The 26,286-nt window shown below is 49.4% G+C and overlaps 3 protein-coding genes and 5 non-coding genes across 9 annotated transcripts in view; 6 read left to right on the top strand and 2 right to left on the bottom strand.

The window, feature by feature from the left end:
* On the top strand, window positions 1-73 carry TRNAK-CUU (transfer RNA lysine (anticodon CUU)). Its single transcript has one exon. It is a non-coding gene; the product is annotated as a tRNA-Lys (tRNA).
* A 2,370-nt stretch (window positions 74-2,443) lies between these two features.
* LOC144119721 (uncharacterized) lies at window positions 2,444-5,543 on the top strand. Its single transcript, XM_077652273.1, has 2 exons — window positions 2,444-3,331; window positions 4,605-5,543. Exons 1-2 carry the CDS (start codon window positions 2,444-2,446, stop codon window positions 4,923-4,925), a joined length of 1,209 nt encoding a protein of 402 aa, XP_077508399.1. The 3' UTR covers window positions 4,926-5,543.
* A 999-nt stretch (window positions 5,544-6,542) lies between these two features.
* Window positions 6,543-25,625, bottom strand: LOC144121331 (nicotinate-nucleotide pyrophosphorylase [carboxylating]-like). Of its 2 annotated transcripts, none has more exons than XM_077654498.1 (5): window positions 25,322-25,625; window positions 10,757-11,075; window positions 9,765-10,046; window positions 8,688-8,819; window positions 6,543-6,910 (listed from the first exon to the last, which is right to left on the bottom strand). In XM_077654498.1, the coding sequence occupies exons 1-5, from the start codon at window positions 25,390-25,392 to the stop codon at window positions 6,710-6,712; spliced, it is 1,005 nt and encodes a 334-aa protein (XP_077510624.1). In that variant the 5' UTR covers window positions 25,393-25,625; the 3' UTR covers window positions 6,543-6,709. The 2 variants fall into 2 exon arrangements, with proteins under 2 accessions (XP_077510624.1, XP_077510625.1); XM_077654499.1 differs by lacking the exon at window positions 25,322-25,625 and adding an exon at window positions 17,255-17,525.
* Window positions 14,760-14,832, top strand: TRNAK-CUU (transfer RNA lysine (anticodon CUU)). Its single transcript has one exon. It is a non-coding gene; the product is annotated as a tRNA-Lys (tRNA).
* Window positions 15,203-15,275, top strand: TRNAK-CUU (transfer RNA lysine (anticodon CUU)). Its single transcript has one exon. It is a non-coding gene; the product is annotated as a tRNA-Lys (tRNA).
* On the bottom strand, window positions 21,830-21,902 carry TRNAV-AAC (transfer RNA valine (anticodon AAC)). The gene has a single exon. It is a non-coding gene; the product is annotated as a tRNA-Val (tRNA).
* Window positions 22,096-22,168, top strand: TRNAV-AAC (transfer RNA valine (anticodon AAC)). The gene has a single exon. It is a non-coding gene; the product is annotated as a tRNA-Val (tRNA).
* Window positions 24,564-26,286, top strand: part of LOC144121330 (GMP synthase [glutamine-hydrolyzing]-like) — a 37,261-nt gene continuing 35,538 nt past the window's right edge. Inside the window, 1 exon segment of the mRNA XM_077654497.1 lies at window positions 24,564-24,715. The gene's annotated coding sequence lies outside the window, so the exon portion shown is untranslated.

Genomic DNA, 26,286 nt, shown 5'->3' with positions numbered 1-26,286 from the left:
GCCCGGCTAGCTCAGTCGGTAGAGCATGAGACTCTTAATCTCAGGGTCGTGGGTTCGAGCCCCACGTTGGGCGTAGTTTTTTTTTTCTGCGCGCAGCCTGTGTTTTTTTTACTGTGCATAGATGTGTTCATAACCTTATGGACCGTTGTACAGGACTATTTCAGTGCGCAAAAAGTGACGAGAGGGAAAGGCGCCAAGACGGGTAAATTCAAATTTTGACTACAGATAACGTCAGTTTCCACAAAAAGCATCTTAAAAATTTTTGCTGGAGGATATTTGTGAAGTGGCGTCCTTTAACCATACCGCCACTCTCGGAGCCCCTTCAAGGTTCATTCACACGACGCATGAAATCGGTTTCGTCCGGGCGCGGACACAGCATTACGTGGCTCGCCGTCACTGGCTGCGCCGAGACTGCGCAAGCCACAAACGGGATGCGTGGGTTGCACACTGCTGCTTGAGCTGAAGTCTGCTGCGCTTCGAAGTACAACTCTTGAGAGTGCGCCCTCATAGCCGAGCGAGCTCCACGAAAAGCCTCAATTACTGTAATTTTCGCTTATTCTCTCTTTTACTAGGTTGGGGGCGCTTTTGTGTGATTAGATCGGTGTGGCTGGCGCGGTTCTGTGGCTTGCCCATTTCGTTTGTGCTAGTGCAGTTGTAGAGTGCGGCACTTGCTCGCTCCTGGGAGGGAAGTGCGAGGATGACAGCGGAAATCAACGAGAGGGTGATGGCGCGGGAGAGAGAGGCTTAGCTGTATGGTTTTTGGGGGGATTTGGTGAGAGGGAAGTTGGTAGGAAGAGAGGAGGAGGAGACGGAGGAGGAGGAGGAAAACTGTATTAAAGTGAAGGGGAGTTGGGAATGTGCAGCCCGGTAACTAGGCTTACCACAACTCATTTCCCCGTCCGTCCGCGATGTCGTCTACTCTCGCTGTCCGCCATATGTGACGTCGGGTGACGTGGTGCTGTGTCCGGGGTCGGAATCAGTGATTACATCCGTCGAGTGGATCGGCCTTAACAACAATATTTTCGAACTGAACGCCTTCAGACTTCCTATGTCTTGATGCCGCGCTGCACTTGCGGAGAGCCCCGCGGCACTGTTGCCGCATAAAATGGACGGAGATGTTTCCGGGCACCGTGCTGTTCTTAGCAGCGTTTGCTTTGGGGGGCTAGTTCGCTGAACTAGTAAAAGGAACGACTTCATAGCGCAACACACAGCTCATAAAGGTAGATGGAACTAGCGTTATTACAGCAATATGTCTGACTATATACGAAGACTGAGGGATCGCTATGTATGGATATCAGTATTTTGCCCTCCCCAGTGTATCGCAGCAAAGGTAACCTCGATAGAGCTGCGCAGCTTTCTTTTCCGTCTTCTAACATTAAATAATCTCTCTGTTCTGCTCGCAGCTGCGATGGTGATTGTTGTTGTTGTTGTTGTTGTTGTTGTTGTCCTCAAGAAGATAAGGGCGCATAACCACTGCGGGGGATTTGCCAAAACACAGGCGGCGACTGACAGGTGTTCAAAGCGTTAAAAAACATTTATAAAGTAAAATTAAAAATAAGAATGCATATTTGTTGATTGAAATTAAAAATCAAAGACTGTGAGATGGGTGACTGAAAAAGAGAGCGGGGCTAACCGTGCCGCGTTTAGGAAGCTTCGGAGAACTTTGATAGGAATTGTGAACACGAGTAGCCAGGTGACGAAACTCGAAAAAAATTTAGGATGGCTGCCGTTTCGTGTCTGAAATGTAAGTTTGAATGGCGGAGAGCCGATTCCTGTTGCTGCTCTCAAGGGGGCATGCACCACGAGACAGAATAACCCTAGCAGACAGGCTTAGACCGAGCCGTCGTAACGGGTGCTCTAGCAGGAGCCTCCGTAAAGACAGAAACGGCGGCAGGTCAAGAAGTTATCTATCGTCTCGGGTTTCGCGCAGAGCGGGCGCAATGGGAAGGCCGCCAGACCAGACCTATGTTGGCAGAAGTTGAACTGAGGCACGAGACAACCTAGACGCGTGAAAGAAGCCTCAAGCTTGCGCGATCGCCATCCTTTACTGCACCACCGCGTACGCGCCAGGGGAAACGCGGTCATGGTGAAACCGTGGGAAGCTGCCACTATCAGCTTACGCTGTAAATAACATTCAGTTTATATGACCTTAGCAGGAGGATATATTGAAGACTTAAGACACAGCGGAATAGGGATTCATCTCCCTAAATAAAACAACCTCCTCTGTGCCGCCGTCTTCTGAGGCTAATCCCACGCGGATATTGTGAAAGAAGAAGAACCCGCAGGCTGGTGAGTCCTCGGGTGAAGAAGAAGAAGAATCGTCGTGCTTTCCGTGGGCTGCTGTCCTCGAGCTCCTGTCGTTCTCTCGTTCGGCTGTCCGTCAGAAATTCCCAGCCCCCTTCCATACATCTGCTGTCAGTCTTCGACCACGCGTCATAAAAAAATGTCGCGCAGCCCTCCACGTGTCCTTCCGGACCAGGACTCGAAGATATCGCTCGAAGCGTCGCGCACGTCGCGGGCCTTCCGGGCATCGCGGTCCGTCGTGCGGGCGCTGCGTCAAAGCATCGCCACCGAGCTGACGGTGGCGCTGAGCGAGGCGACCGGCTCGCAACGGCCTTTCTTCCAGGCCGACACCGAAGTGGACAGGGAGCCGCGCAGCTCGGCCACGTTCTCCTGGGACGCCTCGCTGCTGGCGGCCAGCGCCAGCGTCTTCTGGGTGCTGCTGGACGTGCTCGTCAAGCTGAACCCGTCCATCCCGACGCCCAAGCTGCTGTTCCACTTCTCGGAGGGCATCTTCGTGGGCAGCATGACGCTCATGTCTGGCGTCGCCGAGCCGTACGGCCCGCTGTCGGCGCAGCCGCTGCTGTTCATACGAAGCATGGGCGTTTCTGGTGCCCTGTTTGCGCGCATCTTCTCGCTGCGCTTCCTCACCGTGTTGGACGCGTTCACCGTCAGCAGCCTGGGGCCCGTGCTCTCCGTGTTGCCGAAGTGCGTGTCCCGAGAGGGCGCCACCGTGGGACGCGTCCTGCCACTGTGCATGGGCGTCCTGGCGCTGACTCTGCTGGGCTACGCGCCGCACTACGGCAGTGCTGCCGACGTGATGGCGGCGCGTCGCTTCATGGCTGGCTGCGTGCTCACTATGACGGCGTCGGTGCTGCGCGCCACGGTGCGTCAGTTCAACGACGCCGTGTCGGAGGTGCCGAGCGTGGTGCAGGCGTTCCACTTCTCATTCGTCAGCCTGATCGCGTCGTGCGTGCTCGTCGTCATGTTCGACAGAATGAGTAGTCTGTACGACGACATCGACATGGGCACCATGGTATTCCTGGCGCAGGTGAGTCGAAGCTCTGCTCCGTCACTGGCTTGGAGCGATTCGCGGGTCATTGGTGCACTCAGCGAGGTGTTCCCTATTGCGCTCTTTCTGCCTTACCGGCTACCTGCAGCTCTCTTGATTATACGGTATAAGGCGCCAGCTAAGACCCTATTATTTACTCTCACATTAGGCGGCCGGCAGTAGGCTTCTGCGTGACAATCCTGTACCGCTCCAGCCGCCATACGCAAAGTTCTCGAGTTCCAGAAGACGATGCACAAAGGGTAATATAGGTAGAGAGCGGATAGCGAACCCCGCTTCTCTACTATGTGTACCGACGGGCGCTGGCAAAAGTCCCCCCAACCAAGCTAGGCTTGGGGCGTGGGTCATTATCGTATTTGTCGGGAAACAGGATTGCGTCGCTCGTGTGGCCGTGACGCGATGTGACCTCCATGTTGCTGCCCGCCATGGTTGCCTACATATGCGCGCCGAACAACTGCCACCACATGAATAAGGTCTATGCGGCATATGTTGGTATACTCAGTATATAGTGCACGATATGCGATATATGGTGCAGACGACGACGACGAAGCTGTTTACACTGGAAAAAATTTCCGCGTACAATTATCAGTGCAAAGCAGTGTGATATCTTGCTCTAATAAACAGGGCATTGAAATGCTGGAGCCTGCAAGAATACTGTCTGCGACTATTGACTTTGTAAATGAAAAAAAAATTAATATATGCCGAGTACACACTAAACAATTTCTCACCCTTTAGGGTGTAAATCAGCTGTCCCAAGAATACCCTTTTCCGATTGTTCGGTGCTAAAGAAGGGTGCAGAGATCAGCACCCTTAAAGAAGGGTCACCTAATGATACTTTAGAGGATGTAATGGTTGCACCCTGATTAAAGGGTACTATTTTTCCATAACACCTCTATGAATGCATGTTGGAAGGGTGCTCCACATTGATCCACCCATGAAGAAAAAGTCTAAGACTGATGCGCGCTCTCTAAACTTTCATGCTGTGCACCATTCCTGAAGGGTTCTGATCTCTGCACGCTTTTTAGCCCCCAAAAGGGTGCTCGTCTGGGGACAGCTGATTTGCACCCTTAAGTGTGAGAATTTGTTTAGTGTGTAACCATAAGCCTATAATATTGCAATCCACCGGGTGTTTTTTTTTTTCTTTTTAACAGTCAAGAACACAGCACATTTGAAGACGCGTGGTGTAGACACACTATGCCGGTGCTTGTCCCATTTCTCTCTGTACACCATCGGGCACCGTGTGCTCTGGGCGCAGGTGAGCTTCGCGTACCTCTTCTCGATGACCAAGGCGCGTAACCTGGAGAACTACGACATGGTGAATGTGTTCATGTACGTCCTGGACGCCTTCCTCTCCATGGTCGCGTCGCACATCGTGCTCGAGGAGGGGCCCAGTCGCTACAGCTACTACGCCGCCCTGCTCGTCATGGCCGCTGTGGTGATCGTCGAGGCCTGCAGGTTGGGGCAGCTGCACCTCGACGTCTGCAAGCGCCACAGCTGGTGGAACCTGCTCAACATGCCCATTCTGCCCCGCCCGCGACCGCCGCCCTTCCGCGGCATGGCCAGGGCTGCCACCTAGGTGTGACGTCAGGTGCCACTCACGACAGGCAGGACCCCTGAAGACTCAGTTGGGTGAAACGTCGCCTGCTTCACATGCCAGTCACCATTTTACTCGAACAAATTTTTCATTACTGCTAGCGGTCATGTTTTCTGCATCACTACGCTGCCGTTTTGTCTGCTCCGTCTGAACGATTTTCTGTTGCAGTGAACTCCCAGATGAAGCCGAGTGCACGAACAGTTGCAGATGAACTGATTTACTCGCTATCGATTCTGTATCGAAGCTTCGATCTCAACGCGTATTTATATCTTTTCCAGGAATACAGGACAAGCATTTCTAGTTCCTTTGGCTGCCACCATGGGGCGCATGTCATTGAACATTTAAAGCTAGCGCGTTGACACTACCCGTTATGTAAGAAAACAAGGGAATGACTGAGTGGCTGAAAAGCAAAAACCTGATAGGCGACCATGTTTAAAGGCACTGGCTAGGAGCTGCCCCAAATTCCTGATAATGGTATACCGTCAACAGTAATATGGGTGTTCAGGGTAGATGACAACGAAGTTTGTCGAACGTGGTTGGTTTCACTGACTATCAGTGCGCGGCGAAGTGGCGTCCGCGTGTCTAGAGGATAAAAGCTTCAGGAGGAAGAGGAGAGACTATTATAAGAAAATAACAAAGCATCCTCAAGGGTGGGCTCCTTTGTCCAAGGGTCTACGGGCCTGGGCTTCACGGAGAGCTCTGTCCACTCGCCATGTTTGGACAACTGGTTGAACAGCTCGCAGGGCAACCTCCCATGAGGAGGGGGATGTGCTGGGTATGGGGGAACTGTCATGGGTTCGGGGAATTCCCATAGGTAGCGCATGAATGTACGGTGCCTAGGGGAGTGCACATGCTTGTGCATGAGACTGGGTGAGCGGAAGCTCACAGCTTTCGTTTGCAAATGAGCGATCCTGCACACCTTCTGAAGGCTCCAGTATAGTTCCAGTACTTCCAGGGACGAGTGCGAACCCAAATATTTCGCAGTTCATCGCACATTGTTGGAACGGAGGCTGCTGGGATCGACAAACAAGCTGTCCACCAGCAGACGCGAGGTGTTGACGAAGGTAACGCTCCATCACCATTTGGCGGCTCGCCATCGCCAGTAGATTTCATGAACATGTTGAAGGAGGTGATTGAAAGTGAACTGTAGGAGGGGTTGGAAGGCGGCAGCATCATTCAACACCCGCAGGTATACTGTTTGTCACTGTTTTGTTATGTTCTATTCTTCATGATTTTCAGATATTTTTCACAAACGCCATATAAGCATCTTAGATAAGTGTCCAACATAGCAAGACACTGAAACGGAATCACTGCGATCACCGCAACTACTGCATTGTGGTTTAATTTTAGGTTGTGAATTTTAATCATGCGGCTTAACTCTACAGCTTTGTGTAATGTTGAAACACGTGGTCTTCTTTATTTTTTCGCCAGGAACCACTCCTTGGCAGTGTGAACAGATGGGAGGAGGCGGGATGAATGCATAGCCTTACTGCTGTGAAATTGCTTATGCAGTTGGGTCGGCTCTCGTTTAAACGCGATGCTCCCGTATATAGTTTGCAGTGTGTGCTGCGCAAGAGAAATTGTTGAAAAGGCAACAGATTTTTGCATATTAATAGTCGCGCTACAGTGCTTTTATTTGTATCGTGAAAAACTGATTACACCTGTTTTAACTGCAGTGACCTGAGATAAGCCACTGTATAGAAATGAACCGAACGCGTTTGATTATGCACTTGTAGAACAGCTTGTGTGGCGCCTCTGCCATGGGCTCAGCATTCAGGCTTCTTGGGCGGCTGCACCTTGAGCGAGAAGTCGACAGTTGGATAGCCCTGGATGAGCAAACTCGAGGATATGATGTCGATGCCCGGCACAGCGTACTGGGTCACGTTCTCGGGCGTGATGCCCCCCGATGCCTCGACCAGCACGCCCGGGAACTCGGTCTTGAGCTTCTGCGCGGCCGGTGCCAGGTCCTGCAAAAGAATGTGAGCGGCGTTTACTGCGCGTGGGACTGCGACACGGTGGCGCAGCCGCTGACTACATCAGTGAGGGATCGAGCGTGTTAAATCCAAACACACCCGAATAGCTGACTGTGCATTGCACAACAGGATGCCTCCGCCTCGTATGGCGTCGGCTATGACGTCTGTGTATCTGATAGTCGGGGCAGTCTCGAAATATCGCGTAGGCCTGCCGGGCCCATACCAGCGCCGGTGTTGCATCCGGACAACTCATCAGAACCTCTTCAAACATGAGGTTCAGCCTTGGTCAAAAGTGCTTGGGCGCATGGTCAGCTTTTCAGCCGCATATTGGAGCACTCAAGGTACCCGTAAGCCTACAAAGGCTCCTTTTGCCTTAGAGAAGTTGTCTGGAACCTTGAACGCTCCGCTATCCAACTGAAAAGCAAGCCCTGTGGCCCAATGACTTTTGATGGCGGGTGTGCATGACGAAGTAAAGGGAAACGTTTCGTAAGTATAGCGTCATGCGGTTCATATATTGTGGATTCTACAAGAATCGGCGGTCGTGGCAGAGCTTTCCGCAAACTGCGTGTATTGGAAGTAAAGCGTTATATAGTCGCCATGAAAGCTTTGCTGCAGCCCTGTTTCGGTTACGCGGTAAACCAAGCAGCTGGGCTTTTACACAAGCTGCACTCCAGCGAGAGTGCGGTGCATTAACGACCGTACGTATACGGCTTGAAAGGCCAGTATACATCGAGTTGTTGTTGTTGTTGCCTGAAAGATGATGGCACATACCCACGGTGGGGGATTGGCCAGGATACATACATTCTCTCATACATCGAGTGAGAGAATATATGACCGCGAGAGATGCGGCACGTTCAGTGTGAGGTGAAAAGAAAAAATAAGCGCATGATAAAAGACGGGACTGGCGTCGCTTTCTTTCCGGCCTCTCATGCTGCGGCTCATCGTTCCTTGCAAAGTTCTGATTTACTCTTCGTAGCAATGCACTGTGATGTTGGCATTTTTTAGTCCGAAAGCACTATTGCCCTCATAACCTGGAAAATGCCGGTGATGCGTGATCACACGATGCGGGAAATGGCAAGAGGTAAACAAGATTTGAATGCGGCTGACTTGGCCAACGTGGAGAATTAAAATAACTGCCACGACTGGGTTTAGAACCCGCGGTGGCGCGAACAGATCAGCTACGCCGGCCGCTGCATGCACGCGAGCACTCTGCCAGCGCCTCCTCTATTTTTACAAAGAGGAGGCGCTGACTCTGCTATCGCTGCAGCTGATCACGCATCGAGTTAAACTGCGACACCCTATCGCAACGCACGTCGTCGACTTTATCAACTTCCATCTATGCGCAAGTCACGAAAGGAAAGGAAACGCGCTTTCAATCGCTCTTTCAGGTACGTGGTGTTGGTATCCACCTGGAAAAACCTGGTTTCGCACAGTGTTGCATGGTTAGCAATGCTAAACCACCAGCAATTTTTTAACGCAAAGACCACGGTGCTGCAGGACGTCAGCAAGACGAGCGCTAGCATTCTGCTGCAGACGTGCGCAGTAGCGCTCTTTATCATTACGCAGTTCGTGATGCCTGGTAAGACGCTGGAACAATGATGCCGCACCGAGTGCCTTTAGAAAAACGTCTAATTGAAAATGAGGGAGGGTTGGTCATTGCGGGTGTATTTGACGGGTGGTGCGCAGAAAAATTCGACCCTTGTCTGCCGTCGCCGGTATACCACTGACTGCAATCGTATACATCGTCAAGTTAATTTCACCGCATACTGACCTTTGCCTCAAAGTTGTCCAGCATGATGATGTCTCCTCCGGCTCGCGCGGCCTGCTGGGCTTCTTCAACCGAGCGGCACTCGACCTCCACCTTGCGGGTGAAGCCGCCCATCTTCTTGGCGATGCGGACAGCCTGCGACGCATACACGCCGCATGTCTCAATCCTCCGGGCTTCTGAGTGCGGTCAAATAGCTTGCAGGGTTAGAAAACATCCTTCAAGTAACACCGAGTCTGGTGTATCAAGCCAGGACAGCTTTCAGTCAGAGCAGAATCCCAGTATGTGCAAAGAAGCTGAGGCGGTGCAGTCAGCCAGTCCGCGCATGAAATAGTGCGGCTCCGAGGTGGGGCAAGAGACAGGGCGGTTTGAATCTGTGGTCAGTTCAAGGATGCATGAGTGAATTAATAGTTCGAGTAACCAACTGCGGCGACACCAGACGTTCGCAAGAAGCAGATGGAAGCTTCTGGTGCTCAAACTGCTTCTTGAACAGGCACGTTGATGTTACGACCGTCGATATCTCATTGTCGACATTCTAAAGGTACACTAAAGGCGTCGGTCGCCGAAAGAAAATGTTGGCAGAATGTATGAGCAATTCGTTCAAAGCAATTCGTCCAATCGCAGCAAACAGTCCAGAGCTCAAAGCTAGAGTGGCGTACGGGCACGCTCCGTCTACGGTACCTCCTCTCTCTTCCTTTAGTATCCGCATTCGGTTAAAGTCCTCCTGAACAATGGTTTGGCCGGGAAGCGCCATTTTGTTCAAAAGGATTGCGCAAAATTTTCTTCTCCAGCTTTCTGTCTGAAACCGTACTACTATGCAGTATAACGGAGAGTTGAGCTAGTTCGTACATTGTTTGAACTTGCCGCGGTGCTGTGTTTGTAGTCCAATTTCTATGCCTGGCAGCTGCTTGGACTACATCTCATCAACCAGACAGCCGAACCGCGGCCATTCAGAATAATAAAACAGGGACTCAAAATTGAGTCCTGACTTAGAATGACCTAGTCTTTGTCATCGCCTTAAAAAGCGGATCTCAGCATCGCGAGGCTCCGTCAAGAACCAAGAGCCTCGCACAGCGCGCGTACCTTCTCGATGGATCCGACGGCGGTCAGGTGGTTGTCCTTGAGCATGATCATGGAGGCGACGTCGTAGCGGTGCGTGTCGGCACCGCCCACCAGCAGCGCGTACTTCTCCACCAGGCGGAATCCAGGCGTCGTCTTGCGTGTGCCGGCCAGCACGCCGTCCCAGTGGATGTCGTTGAGCGCCTCGCGCATGCGCCTGGCGGCCGACGCCACGCCGCTGGCCCGCGCCAGGCAGTTCAGCACCACGCGCTCCGCCAGCAGCACGCGCCGAGCCTGCCCGGTCACCTACGTTGCGAAGCGACGACCACTCACCTGGACCACTCAGTTTTCAATACCAGTCGCTTTACGTCGTCATCTCAGTCTGAAGACAACATATTCTAAGCTCAGACTCCGGTGTAGTCGCAGCTCAGACGGGAGACTGAGCTAAGAATACATCAGGACTCCAGCCTCAGCCTGGTCAGTGCACCGATACCTTGGGATAATGCGATAACGATACGAGGTGGCACGCGTAGCTGCTGCGCGGCACACAGGAAACAGGTCATACGCTCTCTTCGAAAATTCCACATACACATGGGGTTTTCACGAGCCGAGATTACATGAATGCAACAGCAGCGCATCGTATCAACATTCTGGCGTATCGCACTCATGTATAAACAGGGAAAATGCTCCAGGTACGCACGTCGTGCTATTCCACGAGGCAGGGGGAGATACAGAGGCAACTCGACTTTCGCGATGAATGGAAACAGGTTTGGAGGTGCCCCTCCTTCTACCAAAGCAGACTTCGCTCAAGATGGGAGCGGCTGGACCCATCCCTCGCGTGAACTGGGCGAGGGGTCACCGTCGCGACAGACTTGATGTCGTGCATGTAAACAGCGGCGTGTCGGTTCCGCGAGGTGCGCTTGGAAACACGACGCGCCACAGTCGTATTCATGTAAACGCTGCAGAAAGCACGTGCCCCGTGTCTCGCGTGCTGCGCAGGTGCGTCACAGACGTACCTCAGCCACCTTAGCGACGGGATGCAGCCACTCGCCCTCGTTACGCAGCCACTTGATGTCGCAGTCGAGCTGCGAGAGTACTGCGTTGGCGAATGGCACCCCGGCCAGCACGCCGGGGCTCTTGCACCAAAGGTAGGCGGTGGTGTCGGCCTCGCCCACCACGTACAGACCCACGTCCAGGCTGGGCTGGTCCTCGCGCAGCCAGCTCAGCGCCAGCTCCTGCAGCACGGCCGGGTTCAGCAGGGAAGCAGCCATAGCGTGTCTCCTGGGCTCCTGTAAGGTTTCTGATGCTGCCTTTTGCTCACTCTGGGGTGTCTCCCTGCGCAGTTGAGGGAATGGAGGATGGAAGACTTTTCCGGAGAGCCAGCAACGAGGGAATAGAAGAGTGCCAAGACAGCAGAGGTGACGAAATGGCACAGGCGCATAGCGATCGCTGTCTTCCAGCCCTACTTCTTTTGTCACGCTTTATACCAGCTGTTTCAGGGAAGACGGTTTGGTTTATGGGGGTTTAACGTCCTACAGCGACTCTGGCTATGAGACGCCGTAGTGAAGGGCTCCGAGAATTTCGACCACCTGGGGTTCTTTAACGTGCACTGACATCGCACAGTACACGGGCCTCTAGAATTTCGCCTCCATCGAAATTCGGCCGCCGCGGCCGGGATCGAACCCGCGTCTTTCGGGCCAGCAGCCGAGCGCCATAACCACTCAGCCACCGCGGCGGCTGTTTCAGGGAAGACAAAGTTATTTTCGAACGTAGTGTTTTTGGGGTAAAAATAATAGCTTTTCCGGCATAGTATTACCAGTGTTGGCGGACGCCAGGAAACTGGTGAATCGCTTTAAATAGTAAGCTGGTTAACTATTTTTAATAATTCACTATTTAACTGTTAGACTTAGGCGCCTAGCAGCAATTAGAGATTTGTAGCCGGTCGTTAGTAATAGGCATATCAGTTCTTAGAATTTCAAAAAACGCGATTACCCTCGGGGTTGTGGCTGGACAAAATTTGCCTGCATCGTGCCAAAATACATGCGCTTTCGGAAAGAACTCTGGCAAGGCAACCTTTTCAATGCACGTAACTAGTAAAAAAAAAAAGCCCAATTTTGTCGAGCCACAACGCCAAGGCTATAATCGTGTTTTTTTAGATTTTAAAAACTGATATGACTATTACTAACGACTGGCTATAAATCTCAAATTGAAAGTAGTCGCCTAACTCTTACAGTTAAACAAATAACTATTAAAAATTATTCAACCAGCTTACTACTTACAGCTATTCACCGGCTTTCTGGTTTCAGCCAACACTGGATATACTATACCGCAAAAGCCATATATTTTTACCCAAAAATCCTCTTTTTGAAAATTACTTAGTCTTCTTTGAAACACCTGGTATGTACGCACATATGTACGCATGTATACAATGTATACAACATACACACTTGAGGCGCCGTCAAAAAATGTATAATAGTAAAAAAAAACGGGAATTCAAAGAGAGCGCACTCATTTCCTTATGACGGCCACGCCGCGATCTAAATAGGAAATTGATGTTCTTTCTTAGTGGTACCTTTTCCAATCATCCATTTTCATTTTTTTTTCTTTTTGGTGGCGCTTCGTGTGCATGTATACCCTGTAATATGGAAACAATGTAGAATAGGAAGTAAACGCTACGTAATTGCTCTTCCCTGCATGACTTACACGTGAAGTCGCGGCCACCATGATGGCACACCGTGCACAGCTTGTACCAAGGTTCCATGTGCAAGTGCTTACTAGAAAAACGCGCATAATTTCGCTTGCTGGACGTTGGTGCTAGTCACCTATGCAGTGTTAAAGGGATTTAAGACAAACCCCGACGGGAGCATGCAGGAAGGTTGAATTGTGCGAAGCGCATTGGCTCACGTGCAATGATGGTATAACCACGCCGTTTGTTACGTCTACGGCTACAATTCACGCAAACTAACTCAGCTGAAGCGCAAGCCGTTGAGAATGGCAGAAACTGGCTTTTACGACACTTCAATTTTCTATAGTGGTCATGCCGAAAATTTCTTCGTGGCGCTATCCTGATATTTGCTCGACGCCAGGAGGGATCGCGCTGCTGTGGCGAATCGACAGGTAACGTGGTACCCCGTTCGTTATATGCGGAAAGGTTTGGTTTATGGTGGTTTAACGTCCCAAAGCGACTCAGGCTATGAGAGACGCCGTAGTGAAGGGCTCCGGAAATTTGACCACCTGGGGTTCTTTTACGTGCACTGACATCGCACAGTACACGGGCCTCAAGAATTTCGCCTCCATCGAAATTCCACCGCCGCGGCCGGGATCAGATCCGCGTCTTTCGGGCCAGCAGCCGAGCGCCATAACTACTCAGCCACCGTGGCGGCTTCAGTTGCAAGATGAACTCCCCGGGTAATCAGTGGGTGTTACATGGTCAACAGTGCAGTCTCTGCTAAAGTATGAGCAGCAATGCATCATTTTGTAGAAAAAAGATTATTGCTCCGATCTTTCATTTGTGGCCATCAAACAGATTGCATATCAAGCCGAAATACCATTTAATTCATGCTGTAAAATAATGCCATGAGCCCAATTAATGGAATAGGTACATGACAGCCACTGGCAAACAGGGGTTTGAGTTTTAAGTCATTAAGTAGATAAGAAGACATAAGATTTAATGAAATATTGCTACTTTTCAGCTGAGGTCGCATTTGTTTCTTGGTTTCTTACACTTGCCACCATGACACTGCTACCACTTAACACTTGTCAGCACTAGAATACATAAAAATGGGCCTGTCCACTGATAGGAAACTTCTCCTCAAATACAATTTAGTACTTCTGATGCTACCGCTGTGGGATCAGGAAGCTCGGAAACTTTACGCTGCTCTAGCACAATGTAAGCCCTCAAAGCTCAGCTGTTGGTCCCTTGAACCCCATGCGTCAAAAGGAAAGTGACAACAGCAGCATACAAAGAAACTAATAACAAATATAGGCAGATACAGTTGACATTACATGACTGTTAGCTATCGCGTACAATATATATATATATATATATATATATATATATATATATATATATATATATATATATATATATATATATATATATATATATATATATATATATATATATATATATATATATTGTTCGCGACAGCTAACAATGCCGTTTCGGCTTTGTAATAGCAGTAGCTAGAAGATTAAAAAAAATTGAGTAAAACTCTTGTTTGAGCTGCTGATTCATGATGAATGTAACATGAAGACGGTGCGGACAACGAGAACAGACAGGACGCGCACATACAAAGGACGCTGGTCCTGTCGTTTGCGTGTCTTTATCCCCGTTGGTGGCGTATTCTTCATATATACTTCTAAAAAAATAAGTGCTAGCGTACTAAAAATCTTTGCTTCTGTATGCTGCACAGGACACGCTGTATGATACAAAACGAATTACACGGACAGGTTTATCGTTTAACTCTTCCACGTTCTTTACACTGGCGGCATCTTCTTCCAGCACTAAGGCAGCACTTAATATTCTGGCTCCGTCTGTTGATAAGCCCTCGGTCGAATATCCAGTCACATGGTAATCCGAATTGGATCGCAGGCAGATCTAAAGGGGACTGGTGGTGACCGCCTTAGTGTCTTTTTTTTGTTCAGTTAAACTCGTTTCTTTCCCATGATGGACAAGGGAAAAAGATACAAATCGGAAGGAATAAAGGATGGACTGAAAGAAGAAAGGAATAGGTGCCGTAGTGGAGGGCTCTGGAATAATTTCGACCACCTGCAGAGAGAGAGAGAGAAATAACATTTATTCAGGGATCTTTAACGTGCACTGACTCAGGCTCAGGTTCAAAATTTTAAAATAAGCATGTGAAGTCGTGACATACCTGGGAAACATCGTTTCCCACGCGTCCGTAAAGGTCGAAGCATGAAATGTGAAGAATACCACGCAACAGAAAAAAAAAACCGAAAGTCGCGCTTTGGCAGTCGTCAACCATTACTAGCATAGATAGAGCCAACGGAACCACTGCCCGGCTAGCTCAGTCGGTAGAGCATGAGACTCTTAATCTCAGGGTCGTGGGTTCGAGCCCCACGTTGGGCGTTCCTTTTTTTTTCTTTTAAGCCCATGTGTTGAGTGTTAACGTCTTTTGTGCTGGGAGACAGCTGGAGTGATTTGGGCGACATTTTAAAGCACCAGCCGGGCGTGCACGCACGCTCCTGGGATCTGCGCTAGCACGTTTTTTCTATGCCTATGTTAAAACTTCCGATAGACATCTCAGGCCTGCTCATCATGTCATAAAGTTAAGCTGCGCAGTATCCAGTTATTTTCAATGAAATATAGTTCAATCTCGGCGAATTCCACGCACAGCGGTTGTTGCGACAGCTGTAATCCAGCCATATTCCTAGCCACATTTCTTTGCTTTGTCTGTTTCTTAGTGATAAGATATCGCTTGACCAGCCGAAAACTCGTCGCCCGGCTAGCTCAGTCGGTAGAGCATGAGACTCTTAATCTCAGGGTCGTGGGTTCGAGCCCCACGTTGGGCGGTGTTTTCTTTTTTGCTTTCTTTTTTGACAATGATCCTTATCAACAGAATAGGGGCACGAAGTAAGAGCGATGGTATATATGTAGCCCTCAGCACAGTCATGTAGAGAATGTGTAGGATGTTTACCATATAATTTGTGCTTTATTATACCTTATTATAATTATGCATTAATTACCGTGTAAAGCAGTGACTGAAAAGAAAAATTAACAGCGTGAGAATATAAAGAATTGAACTATATCCCCGTTGAGCTCTACAATAAAAACGCCGTTGAATCGGTTTAGCGCATAACTGTTTCACTTACAATAGATAAACTTTTTTTTTTCTCATCTGTTGAAAAAAGGGGAAAGTCAGCCATCTCGTGCTGCGTGTTTGTGCTGAAACGCTCTTCGGCCGTGCTTCGATGCGGCCTTTGAAATTTTGACCAAGACCGCAGTTTGTGAGAAGCGCACAACATACTGCCTGGAAATACGAAGCTGACGTCAAGTTGAAGAACATAGACAAGCGGGAAAAACACACTGATAACGGAATGCTTTTGCGTCCGTTTTAGCACGTCCATGTTGCTTGCAGCACATCAGGGAGCCTCACGCGCAGGCGCGCGTTTAACCGAATTTGGACAATTAAGGTCGGCGCGGAGAAGACGGTATATATTTGCATAGCATTACACTGTGTTTTAGCACACCACATAGCTGACAGCTTTACTCTCCGTCATCACCGTCAATCCAGCTTCATCATCTGCTGGACAAAGGCCTTTACCACTGACATGAAATCAATCCACGTCCACTATGTGCGCGAGACGCAGCCACCGTAACCCAAGCCGCGCCTACCTACATCTCTGTAAACTGCTCATTGTGGGTTTTTGCCGGTATTGGACTTTTGCTTACAACTGCTGTGCGCATTACATGATCTGCTCAAGTTCATTTCTTCCCCTCGATTTCGGCTAGCTATAGGACATCACTGAAACGAGTTTTGTTTTCATCTGCACCGACCGCGGCTGCTGCATTTTTATGGAGGAAAAACACTAAGGCGCCCGCGTGCTGTGCGATGTCAGTGCACGTTAAAGATCCCCAGGTGGTCGAAATTATTCCGGAGCCCTCCACTACGGCACTTCTCTCTTCCTTTCTTCTTTCACTCCTTCCTTTATCGCCTCCCTTACGGCGCGGTTCAGCTGCCCAACGATATATGAGACAGATACTGCGCAATTTCCTTTCCCCCAAAAAAACAATTATTATTATTATTATTATTATTATTATTCATCTGCACTCTTCACCTCGTGAAGTATTTTTCGTATAGTCGGTGAGCCACACTAAATACGAGCTGCTACCGGAGGAAGCGCTTCGTTCCTGTTGTTCCATTTGCACTTGAAGCAGTTTTCGCAATTCAAACCTTCAAAACTACCGAATAATGTCGCACTGCTGGCGCCAGCGTACATGAACACTGCCTATGAAGATTAACTGTAATATATGTAACAATATAAATGGCTACGATTCTGTTCCTGGTACCGTGGGCAGCCGTGTCTATATCTACATATTCGGTACGGTCGCAGTTACCGTAGTTGCTGTGTCTGCCGCACGGCGGTGCTAAAACTCTCTATTGAGTCGACTCGACCGGTTCAAAATGAAAGATAACAGTGTGCAGAGGGCAAACGTTAACAAAAGGGACCCAAGTGCACGCTCATAATCACGGGCTCCTGGCCCGCGTCGTCGTCCAGCCACGTGCATCACTAATCAAGCGTTGGCTGCAATCAGCCGGCGAGTTCGTCGGCAGCCACGCAAGATAGCCAGAGAGAAGAGAAAAAGAGAGCCCCTCCGGGGTCTGACCCGTCCTTCGTCTCGTTCGCTGCTTTCTCCGATTAGATAAGTTTGTCTGGCAGGGCTAGTGAGGCAAGAACCCGGCGATAATGCTTATATACAGTCGAGGCACAGAGTTGCCGAGTCACTGCCACGTCTAGACTACTCGACATAGGTAAGAGGAACAGCTCACCAGATAAGAAGATAGGGTGAACAAGATGGAACAGCCCAGGGTCTCGCTGCCGGAGAAGTGAATTAAACGTAAGAAGCTTCGGCAACTGGGGAAGGTGTCCCGATGCTTTTTTTCTTTGCCTTGAAGAGTTATCGCTGACGTCTTCTCCGTTTGCCGGGGCGAACAGCGCGGGTCAGGCGAGTGATGTCTAACTGCTGGGACGCTAGCTTCGTGAAACGATGAGGGACTCCCGCTGCGCTGCGGACCGGACTGAAGGGGCGCGAACTGTGAAGAACCGTGCGTTGGAGCGAAAGGGGGCGTTAATGCGCTGCTTCCGCTGCCACTTCCGGTGCGGCTCATTGAGACTTCCGCTTTTTTTGATCGGACGCGGGCCACCCGGAATGACCTCGTGCGACCTTTGTTTTCAACGTGAGGGCACGCGCTCCTCGGTGACAAGGCGTCTAGGGGTCAACGAGCTTTTATCGGCTGCTTTTGTTTTTGTATACATGGTTATCGACACTTGCCAGGAGCAGAGACGACGACTTGCTCTCGTAATTGACGTTTGTATTTTTTACGTGAAAATAGGGAATCATGACACTGTTTGGGGCCATATCATAGAGTAATAAGCAAGTCTGTATATTTAGCAAAGCGTAGATATAGAGGCCAGAGCTTTCAAATTTCCATCCTCATAACAATTCGGTAACAAAGAACAAGTGAGATAAAAAAAGCGGTTCTTCGTACTGCTACGTTATGGAGGCAAAACGCCAAGGCGCCCGTGTGCTGTGCGATGTCAGTGCACGTTAAAAATCTCCAGGTGGTCAAATTTTTTTCCGGAGCCGTCCACTACGGCACCTCTTTCTTCCTTTCTTCTTTCACTCTCTCCTTTATTCCTTCCATTACGGCGCGGTTCAGGTGTCCAACCATATATGAGACAGATAATGCGCCATTTCCTTTCCTCAAAAACCAATTATAAAACCAATTATGTATACTACGTTGTGCATGCTTTGGTTTCAATGCAAATAGTGGTTTTTGAGGAAAGGAAATGGCGCAATAATTGTCGCACTTCTCGGGGGACACCTCAACCGCGCCGTGAGGGAAGAAGGGAAGGTGGGAGTGAAAGAAGAGAGAAATAGGTGCCGTAGTACAGGGCTCTGGAATAATCTCGACCAACTGGGGATGTCCAACGCGCACTGGCATCGCACAGCCCACAGTGCCTTTGCGTTTCGCCTTCATCGAAACGCGGCTGTTGGCTACTAGGTTCGAACCTGGGCAAAAGTAGCCGAGCGCCCTGACCAGTGAGCCACCGCGGCGGGTATATAACATATCCATAGCCCCCCACTACGGCAATACTTCTCTTTTCCTTGTTTCATTCCATCCCTTCCCTAGGGCGCGGTAAACCATAACCACGCGTCTACCGAGAAGTGACACTACGCCCTTTCCTTTCCTCAAAACCAATTACGTGACCAGCAAAAGAGGCTCACTTGAGGTAGGGGATAATAATAATAATAATAATAATAATAATAATAATAATAATAATAATAATAATAATAATAATTGGTTTTGAGGGAAAGGAAATGGCGCAGTATCTGTCTCATATATCGGCGGACACCTGAACCGCGCCGTAAGGGTAGGGATAAAGGATGGAGCGAAAGAAGAAAGGAAGAAGAGGTGCTGTAGTGAAAGGCTCCGGAATAATTTCGACCACCTGGGGATATTTGCAAAAAAGAGTGTTGGCTTCTTTGAGAAATCTGACGAGCCTCGTTAACCAATGCGTGTGACGTTCGTTCCGCCTTCTTCCCGCGTTCCCTTCGTATTCGCTGCTGCGGTATATATAGGCTGTATGTGAACGTGCACGTTCGCAGAGTTGCATGTCTGAAAACCTGAGCTTGTGCACATTTCTTTTCTTATTGAGTGCATGGATCTCCTGCGTTACACATACCGTCTTTGACACCCTTTACAGTTGTTTTATGGCGGCTAAGGAGACTGTATAGATAGCGAAAGCTACTTTCACGGTGACTTAGACAGGGCTTCAAGATCTAGCTGTCGCGCTAAATGGGCCATCGTGGGCAAGAGACCACATACCAGGTGTTTCGGTGAAGCTGCCAATATTTCTACAAATAGGTTTTCTTAGGCGCAAAGATGGTTTTTGCGTCGTACCGCTGTCATTAGTGGTGGACGTCAGAAAAGAGGTGAACAGGTTCCGTCAAGCCCTGGACTTCAACAGGTGAACTATTACGATTATCGACTCATTGTTGTGATTGAAGATATGCAGCAGGCCGCTGCCCGTTAGTAAGAGCACCGGTATTAAGAGTTCGGAAAGCATGATTACGCCAGGCGCAGTGGCGCCACAGATTTTAGACACTCGAAAAACGCGCGCTTGTGGAGTTCAGACGGGAACGCCTACTAGTACACGTCGCAATGTGACTAACTTGTCACGTGATCCTCTATATTCCGCCCGGGCTAGTGAACTGGAACAGCGAGCAGAGCCAACGAAGCTTGGCAGGCTTCGAATTAAATAACATTTCGATATACGACGATAAAACCGCCGGCTTCACACACAGCTAGGGCATGTCAGCGCAACTCGGCGCGTTGCGGGAGCGCCATGCCAACGACTACAACGCGATCAAGTTGGCACCACTTTCAAAAGCACGCCCTTCTTGCATGTGCACTCTATTAAGGAAGAGAAACAAATCTATCAAGCAGAATGGTATAGAGTAAATAACTATCAACTTAATTATTTTCTTTAAAAAAGAAAGTATGTATTCGGAACTTCCTATTCCTTTAGAGGTACTGTTAGATAATTTATCTGGGTTGGCAGCTGCAATGGTACAGTGTCGTGCAATTTGCCGGATTAATACGGGCGCACCAACAATACGAAGTGTGCAGCACATCATCCCCAAATCAATTCATTTATCCTCAAGAAAATAACAGTTCTGCGTTTTTTTTTCAATGCGATATGATTAAAAGCCCCGTCGAAAAAAAAGCGTCGGCCCTAAATTTCACCCATTGGCTGGAGGGAATCGGCATCATCAGAGTGTATAATTCCAACTGGTTGGAGGGAAGTTACGTCACCAGACCTGACGTGACGCCACTTCCGGCAAAGGCATTAACGACTTCGAATGCTATCTCATTTCCAACACATAAGGTAATTAGGTTTCCCTGCCAATTGTTTTACTAAGGGGACTGTTCAAGTCGCTATAATAACGGGAAATAACTGGGATGCGTCCGGTAATGTTCAGCATCATTTAGAAGTTTAGACAGAGTCCCTCTGGTTTAGATTTATGCTGTGCGTGAAGCCCTACATCCACGTTCAGTCGTGTACGGAATAAAAGATGGGAAAGCAGGATCCTGCAATCTCAGTCCCGCAGGTTCAGCTAGTCTCACAGCGCTGCGCTGGTTGCTATACTAGAACACGTATTAAGATAACACGCACCTGGGGCTTAACACAGACGTGCAATCTTTTTTTTTTTCGCATAGTATTATTTGAGAGGTGTGTTCCACAGGTTTTGTCTCCTGGATTATGGATTGTATTTTTTTTTTTTTTTGCATCGGCAGCTGTTAAGCGCTCGTTCCTGGGCTTCGTGTCGTAGTAGGATGTCGCTGTCTGTCGTCGTCGGCGTAACCGGGGGGGGGGGGGGGGGGGGTGCGTTGCCATGAAAACCACTGGGAGGGCGGTTACCGTGCAAAGAGGAAGCTATCACATGAGCGGAGAAATGCGTAACCGGTGGGTGGTTGCCACAGGAACTATCCGGAGGGTAGTTACCGTGGAAGGAGGAGGGTACGGCGGAGCGTGAGAAGGCGCAATTTGCACGTGGTTGCCATAGGAACAAACCAGAAGGGAGTTACCCTAGATGGTGAAGGACGGTTTTCCGTGGATGGAGGGCACGGCTAGGGGAGGCATGGTGAGAGTGTGGGAAGGCATATCAAGGTGGTTACCGTGAGAAATCGGTTACCGTGGAAGGAAGAGGAAGGGTAGAGTGGAGGAATGTTGCACGGTACATATGCGGCAGCTGCTGCAAAACGCGCCGCCCGAGGAGAGGATTGTCGGCGGCGCTGCGCTAAAAACGACTGTGGGAAAAAGTAAAAAGAGCGCCCTAGAACCAGACAGATGCAATGATAGTGCAAAGTACAAATACCTTAACAGCTGTTGCTGAATCTCGCGTTAACCAGTGACAACCGTCCTGTAATTTTTTTTTTACTAAACGATGGAATTCAATGATGTTCAGTTGCGATTAATTTTGAATGTCCTCTTTCTGACATCGAAGAAGTCGCGCTTCGTGTTCGGCGAACACGAAGCGCGAACCTTGATGAACTTTGAAAGTTAGTATAGAAGGAAAAGTTTGTTTGTTTATGGGGTTTAACGTCCCAAAGCGGCTAAGGCTATGCGGGCAGTAACCGGCCCAATTCTCGGTGTACACCCAAAACACGCAGCCGGGAAAGGGATGAAGGAGGGAGTGAAAGAAGAAAAATAGTGTGCCTATATATATGCTCCCGCAGGGAAGAGCTCTAAATGAGAAAAGGTTCGCAACCTAAATAAACCGCACACAGAAGACCAGGTACAAAAAAAAAAAAAGACAAGACGGTGCTGCAAAAATGTGTTCTTGCCAGGGATCGAACCTGGGACCTTCCGCGTGTTAGGCGGATGTGATAACCACTACACCACAAGAACAGCTGAAGCAGTGGGCCGTGCAAATGCAACACAGTCCTGTCTTGTTTGTTTTGGTCTTCTCTGTGTGTGTTATTTATGCTGCGAATCTTTCCTGCATTATGGATAGCAACCAACTGGCCCAAACCGCCGTACCACCGAAACTCATTTTACTGAGATCTTTTTTACTTGTTCAAGCAAGGCGTTTTTCCAAGCTGTTCTTGTGGTGTAGTGGTTATCACATCCGCCTAACACGCGGAAGGTCCCAGGTTCGATCCCTGGCAAGAACATGTTTTTGCAGCACCATATTTTTGTCTTTTTTTTAAATCCTGGTCTACTGTGTGCGTTTTATTTATGCTGCGAATCTCTTAAGCATAATGGATAGCAACCAACTTGCCCAAGCCACCGTGCTACTGAAACTCTGGAGGAAGAGAGAAAGGGGCGCACCGGAATAATTCGGACACTTTGGGTTCTTTAAGAGGGAGCACCGTGGACAATTTAATTCATGTATTTTTCTCAATAAAAATTGATTCTGTGACACTGTGTGGCTATGTTGACGATTTTCGGGTATCGAAAGACGCATTTATCGACAAGAAAATTGCCTTTTAAAAGTCTTACCGCCAATCGATTCAATCTCGTGACGTTTTTACCAAAATGTACGGATTGCCTCCGTTTTGATTTGAATGGCGGAGAAGCGTAGCCTCCGGGATCCGCTAAGACATTTTACTTCTAAAATCGACCGGTGATGGCGACACCTGTATTTCGCTTTTTGGTTGTGAAAAAAACTGTTTTCGGTGAGAGTTGGCTCTTGGTCGCTGCGGTTGCCTGTCGCCTGTCGACACGGGACAACTTCTATTTTACCCTCCGTGTCCATTTAACGTGCACTGCCGTCGCACTGCACACGGGCGCATTTTACGTTTCGTAGTCATCAAAACGCGGCCGGTCACCGAAAGGTCACATGCAAAGCCAGAGAAAACTCTCCTTGTGACACGCCGAGAAGTTGTAACTACTGCCTTTTTTCAACTTGCTCGTAGCGTTCAGAAAGACTCGAAGTTAACGTTTAAAAAGAACGAAAACAACCACATGCGATCAATCTCTCGTCACCGCGTCGAATATTCTTTCGACGATGTTTTTTTTTTTTGTAGCATTTTTCTTTGGACAGCTGGATCGACATGACCGGCACTCAGCACAAAACAAACACATTTCCGGGCGCAAAACGATGGCTATCCTAACCGTCAAATGGTTTCGGCTTTCATTCTGTGTTCGCCTATGCGCTGCACTAAAGGTTTTAGCCGCGCCTATTCGCTTATTGCCTGCTCTATACCTTTGCAAGGACTCTCGTTCAAAGGTTGTTGAACGTCCGACGCCCGCGTTTTATGTTCTTTTCCCGCGAAGCGCGAGAATTCGCGCTCGCCAGTGTCGGCGAAGGACCGACTGCCTGCACTCGACTCACAGGATTGCCGCTGACGACGGCTATCGCCTCTCGCCCTCCTCTCCGCCGCCCGCTGCACCACGCGAAGGCATCAGGCGACCTCCGAGCGCGCGTGGCCTGAGGGTCCGTATACCGAACGATTAGATAAGCAGCTCGCTCCCGTCGAGACTCAGCCCTGGAGCGAAGAAATGCTTGCGCGAGTAGGGCCGCCCGCCCGCCCGGCCGGGGTAACGAGAAACTTTCCTCGTCGCACCCGATAATGTCGCTCGGCTGTGCGAATCTGGCTTCCTCGGTCCGACGTCACACTTGCGCGAGAATACGAAGCCGAGACGAAAACCGGAATGCTCGCTCGACGATTCGCTCGGGACCATTTCTCGGGACGCACGCACGGTGAATGTAAACACCTTCGAGGATGTGTTGCAACGAACATCGGGTACCTATTTCCTGGGCGCCTGAGGTCGTCGCTTAAGCCAGTGAGGAAGGAATGTTGGCGGGCAGAACTTTAGTGAGCAGTTTATGCCTGTCCGCTTAAGGTCGTCGAGGTACTTGTGCGCCTTTTCAGTCATCGACCAGGTGTTATGAAACGAAGGCTCAGAAAATAAATAGTAGTGCAGCTTTTTGAACAGCCCACGGTGCTTAGCGGCTGAGACTGTGGAACCGTGGCCGAGACAACAACAAAAAATCGTGTGCCCATTTGCGGGCACCTGAATAGCTGTTGGTCATCAGAAATTAACTAGGAGTTGAGTTATAACGGATTACATAGGCACTACCTCATAATCCAAAGAAATACCATGGAACACAACTGCACGTAGCACTATACGATAATTTTTTGCTGCGAAGACACTGCATGTGCTGAATTTGTTGCATTGAAGTGCGCGAAGAACTGAACGGCAAGGCAACTGCTGAGCGGTGCTCCCTATTGCATATTAACGGTTTCATATCGGTAAACCGAAGAGAAACTCATTCTTCAACAGGTAAAAAAAAGCACACAAAGTTCATATGCGAGCAACATTTTTCTGAAGCACTAAGGGTGATTTACATGCGATTAAAAAGCGCGGGCAAATTTAGGACACAGCAGTTTCGTTTTCGGTTTTGATGTCCGACGCGGTACACTGTTTACTTTTCAGTGTAAGTTTTCATTTCTCTCAACGTCCCCAAAACTCAAGGACATTCGCTGAGCTGAATGCGCCGCTTACGCCCTCGCAACACTTGCGATAACGCTGGTCTCGCCGTGAGAAGCGCGCAGAAGCGAGCAAGACGCAATAAACGAGCGCCAATTTCGCAACTTGGAAAGTACGACTTGCGACCGCTTGGAGCGTCGCCCTCTGCGCACGCGCTTTATCTGTCCGGAACAGTAGTGATTACTGTCCCGTCCTCACTACTTGACAAAATCTCTCTGCTAACGGTGAGTGAATGCAACCTGCTCTCGCAGTACTGAGGCATGACTGAGGTGACTTGGATGTGTGTGCACCTACCTCGGACTTAGCCTTCCCGATCACCAACTAAAGAAACTCCCATAGCCCGCGTTGGCTGCGGCCGACGCTGCTGTCTCTTTACCTGCACCCGACTGGTCCGTCTAGGACCCGCCGAAGTTCTTGCATCGGTTTGCATTGAAGATTCTCAGATCTTCGGCAAATTTCGTGCGAGCGCTTCTCGTTCCTAGGCTGCGAAGGTCAGCCGCGCCTAACGCCCTCGCGGTCAAGAACTTCGAGGTGAGCCGTTGACGCGCGAGCCGTAAATGAGCAGCAGCGCTGTACCCACTTGCTTTCAGAATGCACTGCGGCCGGTTATTTTCGCTCGCTCACCTCCGCGCGCTGCGCTCCTTGGGTCGCGTGTGCATTGGGTTGCGTACGCACTTACTGTTTTCCTTTGGCGCGTCGATAACTCGTGTGCAGTAGCTGCGTAGGCGGGCCTGTCAATACCGTCACGCTTTTTCTGGTGCTTGTGAATTTCTTAGGCTTAGTTTGAATTGGAATTGGCTGACTCTGGAAGCCGGCTAGGTCTTTCTTACCTCCGTGTGCACTGCGCGGCGCTCGATCCTAGGCTGTGCTTGCGCTTGCCTGGCACTAATTTTTTTAACATCAGTTAGGAAAGGAAAATGTGCGACGGATGTCGCTGTCACAGCTGCTACCATCCGCTTTACGAGCTGACAGATGCGGTGGATCGGGTTCACGCGATGCAGATCGTCGGATTATGTGACGTGCGCGGCTCACGTGTGCATTACTTTCTGTCTTCGTTACTAATGGAAGCAGTTGGTACGGACGCTAAATATTGATGCAGAGAAATGCAACAATGACGAATGTTTGAATGCAGTTTTTTTTTTCCGCCGTACACTTCACGCATCGGTGACCCCTCCGCTATGTTAATAGCCTCAAACGCGAGAGAAATGACACTGCTTACTACAGCTGTCGTGCTGCCATTGACGTCAAGTGCATACTGCTGCTGTTGCACAGTCTTGGCACTGCGCCATTCCTTTAACGCATCAAGTCGCGCCACTCGGGTCACAGACAGTGATCAGGCGATCGCTTGGTGTTCTTGAGGAATGCTGCAGCCTAGCGTGCTCACCACAGATCGCAATAAATTGTTCACACTTTGCGTCAGGCTTATTGCATAGGCTGAATCTTCAGACAATTTGCTAATACCTGTGTAGCTCGAATAATTTGCTCATGGATTTATATGCTGTTCCCGGGTCCATGATCATGCATGTTTAAATATAAATTTCTATTAAATTCAGTTTTGATTTGGTGTGTACTGTGTAATAACAGCTGCAGGCTCTTTCAAAATGAATGTCTCAGCTGGGAACAGCAGTTTATCGTACTTTACTCGAAACCATCTTATCGCTCCAGCAGTAAATTCTTGGACATTATTGGAAAGTAAAAGTTAGTTTGTGCTGCTTAAAATCTTGATGCATGAAATCAGTGAGCTTTCAGGACATGTTTAGAAAATTGGAGGCTACACAGGGGTGTGAATTCTCTG

This window comes from Amblyomma americanum, chromosome 2, assembly GCF_052857255.1.
Source record: "Amblyomma americanum isolate KBUSLIRL-KWMA chromosome 2, ASM5285725v1, whole genome shotgun sequence".
NCBI lineage: Eukaryota > Metazoa > Arthropoda > Arachnida > Ixodida > Ixodidae > Amblyomma > Amblyomma americanum.
Note: the sequence above shows the minus strand (reverse complement) of the source record. Positions and strands in the feature narration are given on the sequence as shown.